This window comes from Trachinotus anak, unplaced genomic scaffold, assembly GCF_046630095.1.
Source record: "Trachinotus anak isolate AG129_WGS33_773 ecotype Australia unplaced genomic scaffold, CSIRO_AGI_Tana_v1 ptg000025l, whole genome shotgun sequence".
NCBI lineage: Eukaryota > Metazoa > Chordata > Actinopteri > Carangiformes > Carangidae > Trachinotus > Trachinotus anak.
In genome coordinates, this window is record NW_027273876.1 from 964,059 (window position 1) to 976,870 (window position 12,812).

Here is a 12,812-nt window from a genome sequence, read left to right on the forward strand (position 1 = left end):
TTAGACCAGACCTGCCACTCAAACTATATTATTTCCTGTTTTGTTTGGAAACCATTTTCCTCATCTGTCGGGGGGTCTCACAGACAAGCATCTTTATCCTGCTCATCAGGTACAAAAAATAAAAGAAATTACAACTGAAAATAAATTATTAAAAGAACATATTTGTCCAGATTGGCTGCCACAGTTTCTGAACGGTTTGAAGCCTGATGAAAAGCCTGGGTCCAGTCCCTCCACAGCCTGAAGTTAGGGAAGTGCCCTGAAGACCAAACCAACATGGACGCCACGACGGTCCGCCATGACCTGGAGGTCAGAGAGGCGGGCTTTGGACAGGGGGGCGACATGCTGGGCAGGAGGAGCAACTGAACACTTTCCTCTTCCCGTGAGAAAGATATTGTTGACGTGGGGTTGTGTGAGTTACTTTTCAGTATATTTTCAACCTTTCACCACTTTATCTTGCACTATCCTGAACTACTTCCTGGAACTACATTTCCTCAACCGCTGCACTACCGTGTTCCTACGCACAGGCGCGCCTTGGTCCTGTCTGATTCAAACGGCTGATGTGCGCAGTGATATAGTGCGCGCAGTAACGAGGCCTGTGCGTAGGAACACGGTAGTGCAGCGGTCCACACGCTGTAGTTCCGCAGTAAAGGACTGTCTGACGGCGGGTGAAGCGGTGAACATTTTCAAAATAAAGCCAACTCTTCAACTGAAATTAGCCGTTTTTCTGTGGACATATATTAAAGCAGTTTCTGTGGATGAGCGCGTTCACAGCAGCTGTGCTCCCGCTGCAGGTAAGTCACTGAGCACAGGTGAGGGCCTCACACAGCCCCACGTCAAGCACACTACACTAACCCCCTCGTTCGCAGGACACGGGGTTGGTCGTGTTTGTTGGACCTGACGACAGATGAAAAGATAAAGTACATTTCACCTGAAGGACAAATGTGAACCTGCAGGTGGAGCAGGAAAGGTCAGGAGGACTCATCCTGCAGGATTTTTTCAATGGCGCCACTTTTCATCATCACTTCATAAAACCACAGCAGCTAATATGGGTCACAGGCCTTCCACCCAGGTTAAGCTTAGAAAACCAGGTTTTAAACAACTTCTGTTTGCAGGAGAACTTTGTGTTTGAAGTTTCTTCACAGGATTTTTCAATCAGAAAGCCAGTTACGCTCCTGTCTGATCTCCATGGTGATGAGCAGCCTGTCCTGTGGGACGTTCCTCAGACACGCAGCATCAGCGAAAATCTGCTTAAGGTTTCTGTTAGAAAATCAATTGTTCAGTTTCCTGCAAAAAACAAACGAGACAAACACTTCACAGTGAAATAAATGATTCTCATCAGCTGAACTTTGCCTGAAGCGTCAACTGTTTGACCTCATGGTCCAGTTTCCTCACTGAAATCCTGTTGGTTCGCTCTTTTCCTGCTGTTTGAGGCTCAGCTTCATGCTTTAACACATGAATCCAGTTCTATGCTCTGATTAAGGCTGGAGGGTGACCCAGCATATGGAGTCAGTCTTTAAACTGACATGTCTGGTTAGTTTAGTATATTTTACTCAAGTTTTTCAAACTGAAATTTGCTTCAGTCCAAGACAAATTCTGCAAAACCCTGGATCACATCATGTCTTAGCCTCCTCACTGCAGCAGTTTGCTTCATGTTGATATTAACTGGGGAAATTTCAAAGAGAACTTCCAGTGTCAGTAAGTCAGTACCGACCTGTAGATCAGATATTGTGCACAGTACTTTCCACTATATTGACCTATGGTTCAATGAGGTCACTGACAAGTTGCCAACTTGTTTTTCCTGATAATTTAAACCCTAATACTACAAACCATTTAAACTAGCCTCTGAAGTTTTAAAAGTTCAAGCCTGACATGCAGAGGATCCAGCCCTGTAAACACTGGATTCAGTCAGTGTTACAGCAGTTACATACTGACTGAAGTCAAACAGTCAGGACAACAGGAACTTCAGAGTAAGAGCCACAAGCAAAAGTTCATTGTAATTTTTTATTTTAACTCTTCAAAAACTCATTCAGATGAGAGAACTGGTTCTACAAGAATCTGGGGATCCGTCACTGAGGTTACCCTGCAAGACAAGAGGGATAAGTGTTAGTTGTAATGAAGGTTTAGAGCAGCTCACACTTCAGTTTGACTTTTACCCAAGTAGCCCTTTCCTCCTTTGGACCCGGTCATTGGTGGAAGCTTGCTTGGAACTTCGGGTTCAGCAGGAGCGATGGGTGGCAGAGGGTACTCTGGGGAGTATTTCATGTGGGAGAGGAACTCTCTTGCACGCAGGTAGCCATTTCTGGTCTGGATGATGTAGGACGAAGGCAGCAGCGGGGACGTCTCGCTGACACTCTGCGGTGCTCCAGCCTGAGCCTCCCAGGCGCTGAAGTCTGGGAAAGGACGAGACGGCATCCAGGCGCTCGGGTTGGGGAGCGAGATGGAGGCTTCTCCTGCAGGCTGCACTTCCCATGAAGGAGAACCTCCACTGGATGGGTTCCCAGAAGAAACAGGGCCATCAAACCTCCAGGCTGGAGCGTTAGCATAGCGGGGGCTATCAGACCTGGAGGTGGCAGCCATATTACCAGCAGCACCAGGACCAGGCAGGGGCTGCACAGGCCAAACAGGAGGCCTGATATGTGAAATCTCAGCTTGGCTTCCGGGAGCACCGGAGGAGCTGGAATCGTAAGCCATGAACCTGTTTGGCTTATAACCCACTGAAGAGACTGCAGGCACACTGGGAGCTCTAACACCAGATGAAGAGCTGGTCTTTTTGGCAGGTGCCTCAGGCTGTGGCATGGACATCAGGGGAGGACGTGACCCTCCAGAAGGAAGGTTTGATGATCCAGGGCCACCACTGGAGGTGTAGGGATATTTATAGTCTGGACAAGACAGACAGGTGAGTCAGGAACACTTTAAGACCAGACCTCCATTAACTTCACAGCTTTTTAAAAATTTAACTATGGAAGCAGAGGAAAGTCATGTTTCCACAGAACATAATGAACTGAAGACTCAGGAGTAAATCTGTTGCATGTTTACTGATTTTTAGAGAATATGCCATGAAACTCAGAAAATTACATTTGTTCTCTCAGGGTCCTAAAAACTGTTCTGTCAAGTGAAGGAATGAATTTACCTCCTTTTGTTGCAGGAAAACCAGCAGCACTGCTGAAGAGCAGACAGATCCAAGAAACCCTGAAACACAGAGAGAGAAAGTTACTGCTGCTGCTGAAGGTTAGATTGAGCTGCAACTTGAAGATTGTTGAGAAAAGGGTTAAAGAAATAAGAAGTACACTGACCTTAAAGCGAGTCCAGGTACCATGTTTGACTCCAACACCACAGTTTGTCCTCAGCAGCTGATGAACTTGTAGACTGAAGGTCTGGTCTGTCAGCTGCAGGTAACTGCTCTGGTTTTATACTGCTGCTCCTCATGGGCTCTGCTGCAATTACACTCAGTAAAAACACCTGGAGCCCAATCAGGCCCAATCAGTCTGAGTCTGTGCAGAGAGAGAGAGAGACTTTAAAGAGCTGTATCACTGAGATCAACTTAAAAAACTTTTTGCTAATTAAATTTAGATGAAATATAAATGTTGTGGAGATAAAAGTACAGTGTTTAATTATAAAATGTCTTGTGTTGAACATTACAACTTTCTTGGCTGCACATCACAAAGAACTTCAAAGTAAAAGACAAAAGCAAGAAATTAATTTCAGACGCAACATAAATAAAACAGATGATCCAACGCGTAAAAGAATCTGTCTCCTTTAGTTTTAAAGGAGCAGTTGAAATAGTGGTTTAGTTTAGTTTTTATTACTCTACTTTTTGGAGTAATAAAAAGTACACACACACACACACACACACACACACACACACACACACACACCTGCACAGCTGCCTCTCATCATCTAATCAATCAACTCTAGGGGATGTCCTCGTTCTGATTCTAGTCTGGTTGCTTGTGATCTCCTTGTCTGTGCTTTTGTTCTGTTTAATCCTGTCATCAGCCACAACCAGTTCTGTCTTCATCATTCAACAACAGTCAGACATTTTCCCTCCGAATCCTCTGATTCGCTCAGTTCAGTTCAGAAAATACTGCATTTCACCGCAGTGAGATTCAGTGTGCAGGACTTTTACTCTCAGTAACTGATGTGTTTTTTCTGCACTGACCATGTGGCTGAGGTCAGTCAGTAATCTAACAGTAAGTGTTGTCTGCTCTGTGGCTTGTTGTTGGGTTGTTTACTGACTCTGTTGTAACTCATCCTTATATTTCTGCAGCGGTCAAACATCGTCTCACAGCAGAAGGTCACAAGGTCTTTAGCTCAGGTCACTGTCAGCTTTTATTTTTGAAGGTATACCTGACCATGAGATTTCCAATCATCCAAGCTGTCGGGTTGTGTTTTTAAAGTATGAAGTGACAATGAAAGTGTCTGTAGTGGTGAATTATCAGCTGAATCTGCAGCTCGTCGGTTTGACAGTGAGTGACTTTACAGTGAGTTTCAGCTCATTGTTTTTCTGCTGGATCACATCTTCACTGGTCTGGTTCACTCTCACTGCTCCCCCAGCTGCAGCAGCTGAAGAGCCAGAGGATGTTCACCTGAGGAGCAGGTGGAGACCAGATCCATCAGGTGACACAAACACCAAACACATGAATCATCATGATGCTCTGTTACTGCTGTCATTGATACTTGTTAAAAGCCGATTGGTCCACACTGTGTTCACTTTTCTGCTGAAAACCAGGCAACAACAGATGAGTTATTGCGGCTTTAAGAAAAAACATTGAACTGTTTGAACACTTGAACTATTTCAAGTCGATATCATACCTGAAATTGACTTTCAAATTTGTTTGTAATAGAAAATTCTGCAAAAACACTGAATAATTAAGCCCACAGTTCTCAAAAATGGAGAATCTCTGCCACACATTGTGCTTCACCTAAGATCTACACACAGATGCAGTGTGTGTTCTGCAGTGGTTTTGCTGTAAGCAGCAGTGCTGGCAGTCACACCGCTGCCTCACACTGTTTGAAGCTTTTGTTCCACTTGTTGAAGTATCGCTGCTGCAGCGAGGTCAAAGGTCAGGGAGCAAAACAGACAACAAACACTAGAGCTGTTTCTAACACACACTCCACTTTCATCTCTGAGAGAAGAAGGCTGGGATGGTGCTGGAGCCTCTTTCATTCGCTCTCTGAAGTCACTTCAGCTCAGTCTCATACAGCAGCAGCTTTGAATGACGGACTGAGACCATGAGGATGAGCACTGCATTTATCCTCTTCAGGATGTTTAACTTACCCTCAGCATAAATTTCCCCACACTGAGGGTGGAACACAAAGACAGAAAGACAAGATACCATTCAACTAAAGGTTGGCAGCAAAATTTTTCTGGAAAATACTTGGACTACATATTGTGTTTCCTCTGGCTCAATATCCGTCAGGTTCCTCGGCCCAAGTCTGGCCCACATACAGTTTTACTGACAGATGCTACTTCCACATCTGGACCAATTCTGGTGAACACAAAGAAAACCTATCTGGCTGTCAGCCAACTCTGGAGGGTAAGAGCCGGAATCACCCTAGATGTGGAGCTTTATATACGGGCAGACTCAGGCCGACGACCCAGGCATATATCGGACCTAATATTTAATTTTTTCTATTCCCAATTTGAAAACATGCAAAAAACATGGATGGAAATCTAAGTCTCCATCCAATGTTAATCAAAGCCTTTAGGATTCATCCTCTGGAGAGCATGAATATCTGCACAAACTTCCGTAACGATCCATGCAGTGGTTGTGTGGTTGTTCTGACACTAACACAGCCGTACTGCTAACCTGCCTGAAACAACATGTTGTTACTAAACTGATGATTTAACTAGCCAGCTGATTGTTTACTATTTTTCCCAAGAGTTGTGGACCTCCAACATGGCCGCCTGTCCTCTACAGTTTCCTAGCAACAGCTGGAGATGCAACCAGCGCTCCAGTTTGGCATTCGTTGAGTGCTGCTGGCTGAGAACCGGCAGCTGTGACCTTTGTGAAGAACCCTCGCGAGGGGCCAAGGACGGTGTCTGAGATAATCCAGTGACCCTCAGCTGGACCACACTGAGACATTCACCTCACTCTCTGCTGGACCTTTACAACACAATCCAGTCTGGATGGACTCAAATACTCGAAGCAGCTCATCTGATGTTGAGATCAGCTGAGCATTTATTCTGGCTTGGAGCCTCCACAGACTCCACAGGAGGGGGACGAGCACTCAGATAGAAGCAGCCTGCAATTACCTGAAGGGCCAATTAAACACTGAAACTAATGATGTAATTGTTATTAATTATCCTTCCTTGTTCTGTTGTCTGTCTTTAACATATCAAAGGCAGGTTCAGTGATTTCTGCAGGATAATGGCTGAGTGAACCTGAACACTCACATCAAACAGCTTTGGTTCAAAATGTTACTGCTGCTCACAATCAGATTAGAAACTGTGCAATTCATCTGTCAGAATAAAGCACGAGTCAGGGGTTATGAGTTCATGTTTTATAACAGAGGTTTTCAAAGACTGATACTCCGGGCTCCACTGGAGACAAAGTGGAGTGCAGTGCACCCACGGATGTTCAGACAACTATCGCTGGATCACTGTGATACTGAAGGAAACTTAAAAACATGAGGATTCTGAATGAAGTTCTGCAGAGATGAGGAGCCTATTTTTTATCTTTTCTAGGCTGTATGGACATTATTTCATATAGACAGAGACAGAGTGTGACTGAGTCAGGATACAGTGTGTGGTCGTAGTGATGAGGGAACATGTCACCCAGTGTAACACTGTGTCCCACTGATGTGTTTCAGCAGATGAAGACACACACTCACTGTTTAGAGTTTATTAAAGGGCTGAAATCCAATAAATGACACCGCTGCATATCTGACGTACAGTTTAGTTTTCAGCAGAAATATGATATTTGAAGTTATAATATAGATCATGACAGAAAAACAAAACAAAAGACTGTACTGATGTGAGAAAAGATTGTTACCTACTGCAGCTCATGATTTGTTCTTTATCTCTGCTGACACTTACAGTCTGCTCTCCGGGAGAATACTCTACAAATAAACACAGATGAGTCAGATCAGTGGTTCCCAACATGGAGGTCAGGACCCCAAAAGAGGCCACAACATCAATCTGAAAGGGAATTTGGAAAAAAAAATCCCAAAATCATTTCTCAGAAAATCCTTTAAATGAAACACTCAAAATAGTTTTTGGTTGAACTTCTCATGTCCACACTGAAACCGCCGCTTTGCTTTAATCCACAAAGGTTCGGAACAACTGCGGTTTTAAGTCATTTTGGCCTCTGGTATCATCAACAGGAGGTCAAAGGTCACCTGCTGGAACCCCTGCTGCCTGGTGCATGATATGGAGCAGACACAGAACTCACCAGCGGCCCTGCATCATGCAAAGAAGTGTGCTCACAAGTCCTGGATTTGACCCGGGATAACGTAACAGTCTGTGGGTCCGGACGAGTTGAAGGGCAACATGTCTAAAGAAATCTCCGCCTCGCACTCATACTGCAGGATGGCGGGAAGAAGTAAGTTCCTGTTGTTCCGGGATTCGTCTGAAATCACAGAAACTTTGTCGAAGTTCTGCTCCAGGTCTCCGCCGGTGTGGGGCGGCGGCGGCATGCAGGCGGCGAGTCTCTGCGCCCCGGGTCCCGGCGCGGCGCAGGCCTCCTTCTGCATGGTGGTGTCGTGGTGATACGACACCAGCTCGTTGCTGAAGTCCACCGTCTCCACCGTGGACGTGGAGCAGTATTTATTACAGCCCAGGATGGTGGAGAAGGCCTTCCTGAAGTCGGCGTTGAAGGCGTAGATGACCGGGTTCAGGGAGGAGTTGGCCCAGCCGAACCACACAAAGATGCTGAAGGTGGTGTCGCTGACGCACGGCTCTCCGACTTTGTCCAGGTGGCAGAAAGGAACCACGCAGTTCAGGACGAAAAACGGCAGCCAGCAGAACACAAACACCCCCATGATGATGGACAGAGTCTTTAAAACTTTGGTTTCCCTCTTAAAAGAGGTTTTGAGCGAGCTCTCGTCGTGCGTGGACGCGCGGTGGCGGTGGCTCTGCGCCCGGGGCCCCGCAGCCCTCTCCAGAGACGAGATCCTCCGGATCTGGGTCTGCGCGATGCGGAAGATTCGCGTGTAGGTCCCCACCATGATCACCACCGGGATGTAGAAGCTGATGAGGGACGAGGAGATGGCGTAGGTCCGGTTCAGGCTGGCGTTGCAGCCGTCCGGACCGTCCGCCGTCAGGTTGTCTGCGCGGTGCCAGTTGAGCTGCACGGGGATGAAGGAGATGAGGATGGACAGGGTCCAGGCGACGCCGATCATCAGGAAGGCGAACCTGCGCGTCATCTTGCGCTCGTACTTGAAGGGGCTGGAGATGGCCCAGTAGCGGTCCATGCTGATGATGCACAGGTTCAGGATGGACGCGGTGGAACACATGATGTCGAAGGCGACCCAGGTGTCGCAGAAGCGGCCGAAGAGCCAGACGCCGGCGACCTCGGACACCGCTCTCCAGGGCATCACCAGCACGGCCACGAACAGGTCGGACACCGCCAGAGAGATGACGAAGGAGTTGGTGACTTTGGAGCGCAGGTGGCGGAATTTGATGACCGCGGCGCACACCAGCGTGTTACCCAGCAGGGTGGAGACGATCAGGACGCACAGGACGCAGCCGGTCAGGGCGCGGAGGCTGAGCCCTCCACCAGGCCCGGGGCTGTCCGCTCCCGCCGTGACCACCTGGTGCTGGTCCCGGTGGTCCCGGGGGTCCCGGTGGTGGCTCTGGCTCGCATTGTAAACACTCTCCATGGATGTCCAGAGTCACTCCCTCGGTGCCATGTTCGTGTCAACCTGTCTGCTCTGTCCACCATCACCTGCGGCTCCTGGCTCCAGACTCTCTGCTGCTGTTTCCAACGCGCAGACGAGAGGAGGAGAGCCACCTGTGGCCCCAGGACCGGTCCCCTGCAGCGAGGTGTTCCTGCAGGAGCCGCTGCCGTCAGACTGACTGAGGCAGCAGATGGCGACCCTCACAGCCGAGAGTACATTCACTGTCTCCAGCCTTTCACTCATTCAGCCTGACGTTAGCACCATTACAACTGTCTCCTGATCAGCTGATTCATTTATCTTTAGAGATTTACAGTCCAAAGACTTTTAGGCTACAGAGATCAGAACAACTTTGAATGATAAAATAACTTTATGTGAGAAATTAACAAACTGCTGCAGAAAAACTAAACAGAAGACAAGTTTAATATAAAAGGAAAACTTTCCTGTGTAAACTCAAATCCTCAAATAATTAATGAGTCTGATGTCTGAGTCTGTCTCCATGAATAATGGAGGAAACTACGGGAGGGAAGAACTAAAGGCAGAACTGACGGATATTAAACAAAAAAATCAGTTTGTCTGCAGGGGCCCAAAACAAAGACTCATGCATGGATGTGAGTCAGGGGCCTGTTTCTGAGAAAATAAAGTTCTGTTGTCAGAGTGAAAAATGCTCTAAAATATCAACTTTAGGGAAACTTAGGAAAAAGTTTTAGTTGATATGTTTTTGGTTCAAGGAGTTTGTGACGGTAATTGTCCAGAAAATGTTTGGAGATATGAACTTTTCACCTGAGAGTAAAGAAGCTAAATTGATGAGCGGGTTCACTTCACTCAGTTATTATCCAAATAACACACGATTCTTGACCCAGTTTTTTTAAGTTTTACTGACAAACTGTCACAAATTTATTTTTAGTTCTCTGTGACATTCAGAAAGGACACACACACACACACACACACACACACACACACACACACATTACTAACAATCAGTAACATGACAGTCATAACAGTCATGTAAACATCTGCACTGGTTTTTTACTGCACAGACTTTGAGATGTTCCCAAAACACTCTGTTTCCATCACTGTGATAAAAGCGACACAACCAGTGAAGACAGGTGAGCTCTGCCCTCTCGTGGACAAAGACCCACAACACACCAACAACACCACAACACAAATGATGATCTCTGTGATAATGGGACAGCTTTTTACATCTAAAAAACATTGTTCCTGCTCTACATTTCCACATGATGGGATAGTTAATCAAATTCAATTTTAAATTTCTTTCTCTCTCTCTCTCTCTCTCTCTCTATATATATATATATATGTATATGTATATATGTGTATAAAAGCTTGTAACATGCACATTTAAAGCTCATACTAAGTGGTTCCCACTGTAAAGGGATGAAGGGATGTACACAGAACGACGCTGATGAGTTCACCCAGAGGCTGTGTTGTCTTCAGAAGGAAATCACATGAAAACAACAGCGTCACGTCCTTATAAAACACATACATGAGCAAATGTGTGTATTTTATTTTTATTGAAGAACATTTCTGCCAGGAAAATGAAAAAATCTATGCATGGTAAGAATAAAAATACTCATATATATTGATAATAATAAATAATAATGAGATGTGTAATAATAATACTCTACACTGCAGCCTAGTGTTATAAACTGTTTCCTTTCTGTTTAGGGCAGACTGTATTTTCTTTACTCATGTTCTTTGTTTATTCTTTTTTCAGTTCATTATGTCACAAACTGCCTTCAGCTAAGCTGAACCCTTCACAGAAACAGGGATTTCACAGGGATTCATTCAGTGTTTCTTTCAGTTGGATGAAAGTTGCTGTTTCAGTTCACATCAGATTCTGGTCATGAAAGAGTTATGTTTACAGTGAGGTGGTGACGTCAGTGTCAGCTGTGTGTGTGTGTGTGTGTGTGTGTGTGGATGATTCAGCAGCCACAGCAGCAGTCAGGCTCGTCCTCTGCACATGTGGCGGCTCTCCGGCGGACACACGCTTTATCTCGCCGTGTCTCCACTGCGAGCAGGTCGGGGGGGGTGAAGGTAAAACCCGTGGAGGTGTGAAGTCCTCAGCCGGAGACCCCGTGGCGGTGGAGGCGCTGAGCTGGTCCAGGCCGGAGCCGGAGCCGGAGCCGGAGCGCAGCGCCGCCGCTGTGTCCTCCTCGCCTCCCCGGGGATTTAGCGTCATTTCTCGGGACACCACGGTGTGTTGCCTCTTCTCGGACTCTGTCCTGTCGGATTTACCCCGAGCTCAGCCTCACTGACGCCCAGCTGCTTCCATTCAACCTTCCCAACTTCGACATTTCCGCATTTTGACGTCTGATGCTCCGTGTCCCCGGCAGGTGAGTTTCTCTTGTGAAAAACCAACATGTCGAGCAAACACCTGCGTCCAACGTCAGTCTAACACACGGGCTCATGTTTCCACCCGGAACATCTGACACACCGGCCTCGACCCGCAGGGCGGGCCGGAGAGCGCAGGGGCTCCTCCCTGCGGGCTGAGGCGGCGCACTGAGGCTCCCTCAGCGGGCTCACAGCTGCTCGGCCGCGCTGCTGTTGTCCGGCGCCTTGGTCATCTAACATATAATGATCTGGTCGTTATCTGTCATCTACACTGCTGGCTAACAAATATAAATGTAGATAAACCCTCACACCACATGTAAGATTTATGAAATAACAGTATAGTTTCCGTACAGTTTGTGTAACTAATACTTATTAACAGTAAATATTAATAAAGGCTCATGACGTTTAATACGTGGTGATTTCAATAGAATATTATTTGAGCAGGAACAACTGTTGATTGACAGGAAGTTAATCAACTATTTTGATAATCGATGAATAATTTCAGTCATTTTTTAAGCACAAATATCAAAACTAGTTTCAACTTCTCTGACGTGACATAAACTGAAGGACAAACAGCACATGAACAATGATTTAAAGATTTCTGTGGGAAATTATATCCAACATTTATCACTGTTTTCTGACATTTTATAGAAAAATCAATAAATGGGTTAATGTGGGAGATCATCTGCAGATTAATTCATAAATAATTAATACAATAATCATTAGTATCAGCTGTAATCAGTGTGTCCAGAGCTGGGTGTTTGTACAGCAGATTCTGTGCAGTTATGGCTGCAGCTCATTATTATCTTTAGTCATCATTTCTAAAGTGATTGATTAGTGATCATTTTGAAACAAAACTTGATTTCTGGTCATTATTTAAGGTTGTTTTGTTCAGTTGGCAGCTTATGGTTTGTGTTTACTGTCGTCTGGTCTGGTTCTCCTGTGGTTCTCCTGTGGTTCTCCTGTGGTTCTAGTGTTGTAGAAGGTGTCAGAGACAGTCCCCAGTGTTTTAGTGACGTCCTGAGGCCAGTGGCTGTTTTCATTCCACAGGGGACCAGTCACATTCCTCACATCTTTAGCCCCATTGTTTCCATTCTTTGGTTCCACGTGGTTCACTTCTTCAGTTCCAATGGGTTCTTTCTAAAGGATCACCGCTGGTTGTGTGCAACGCAGAACCCTGCCAAGCATAGAACCCGGTTCTCTGTGGTGGTGGTGGTGGATTGTTTTTACCTCTGCACCTCTTGGACCCCTTTGGTTTGGGTTTGGTTCTTTCTTACCTTTAATTATTGTTCATAGTTCTTTGGTTCTGCAGGTTATGTTCTGTAGTTGATTTGGTCTTTATTTAGTTGTTCTCCAGGGTCTGTTCTGTAGTTGTTTTCTTCCTTTGGTTTTGTTCTCTACTACACACTCTGTTGTCTGGGATCTGTGTTCTGCAGGTTCTGTTTTCTATATGTTTTATTTTGCAGGTTGTATTCTCTACTTGTTTGGTTCTGCAGGTTCTCTGCTGTAGATCTTCTGTTTGTTCTGTCCTCTAGTTGTTTTGTTCTCCAGGTTCTCTTCTCTGGCTGTTTTCTTAGATTTTGTTCTCTACTTGTTTTGTTTTTTTTGCCTCTTTTGTTCTG

General features: G+C 45.9%; 3 protein-coding genes and 1 long non-coding RNA gene across 9 annotated transcripts in view; 2 read left to right on the forward strand and 2 right to left on the reverse strand.

Moving 5' to 3' along the window:
• Positions 1 to 1,987: 1,987 nt before the first annotated feature.
• LOC139608222 (uncharacterized) lies at positions 1,988 to 3,452 on the reverse strand. Its single transcript, XM_071461707.1, has 4 exons — positions 3,294 to 3,452; positions 3,131 to 3,189; positions 2,154 to 2,879; positions 1,988 to 2,080 (listed from the first exon to the last, which is right to left on the reverse strand). The coding sequence occupies exons 1-4, from the start codon at positions 3,314 to 3,316 to the stop codon at positions 2,076 to 2,078; spliced, it is 813 nt and encodes a 270-aa protein (XP_071317808.1). The 5' UTR covers positions 3,317 to 3,452; the 3' UTR covers positions 1,988 to 2,075.
• Positions 3,453 to 3,593: 141 nt separating this feature from the next.
• Positions 3,594 to 6,889, forward strand: LOC139608223 (uncharacterized). Its single transcript, XR_011684992.1, has 3 exons — positions 3,594 to 4,190; positions 4,555 to 4,617; positions 5,884 to 6,889. It is a non-coding gene; the product is annotated as an uncharacterized lncRNA (long non-coding RNA).
• Positions 6,890 to 6,925: 36 nt separating this feature from the next.
• On the reverse strand, positions 6,926 to 8,826 carry LOC139608221 (D(5)-like dopamine receptor). Its single transcript, XM_071461705.1, has 2 exons — positions 7,395 to 8,826; positions 6,926 to 7,062 (listed from the first exon to the last, which is right to left on the reverse strand). The coding sequence occupies exon 1, from the start codon at positions 8,821 to 8,823 to the stop codon at positions 7,426 to 7,428; it is 1,398 nt and encodes a 465-aa protein (XP_071317806.1). The 5' UTR covers positions 8,824 to 8,826; the 3' UTR covers positions 6,926 to 7,062; positions 7,395 to 7,425.
• Positions 8,827 to 10,791: 1,965 nt separating this feature from the next.
• Positions 10,792 to 12,812, forward strand: part of ccser2b (coiled-coil serine-rich protein 2b) — a 45,147-nt gene continuing 43,126 nt past the window's right edge. For all 6 annotated transcript variants that reach the window (XR_011684991.1, XR_011684990.1, XM_071461701.1 and 3 more), the window contains exon 1: positions 10,792 to 11,192. The gene's annotated coding sequence lies outside the window, so the exon portion shown is untranslated. The remainder of the gene's footprint in view (positions 11,193 to 12,812) is intronic.

Bases quoted from the DNA above. Each gene is read 5' to 3' on its own strand.
- LOC139608222 (XM_071461707.1), bottom strand. From the start codon at position 3,316: ATGGTACCTGGACTCGCTTTAAG. The intron at 3,190-3,293 runs GTCAGTGTACTT...TCTGTGTTTCAG, and splicing joins GTACCTGGACTCGCTTTAAG to GGTTTCTTGGATCTGTCTGC. The intron at 2,880-3,130 runs GTAAATTCATTC...TGTCTTGTCCAG, and splicing joins TTTTCCTGCAACAAAAGGAG to ACTATAAATATCCCTACACC.
- LOC139608221 (XM_071461705.1), bottom strand. From the start codon at position 8,823: ATGGAGAGTGTTTACAATGCGAGCCAGAGCCACCACCGGGACCCCCGG.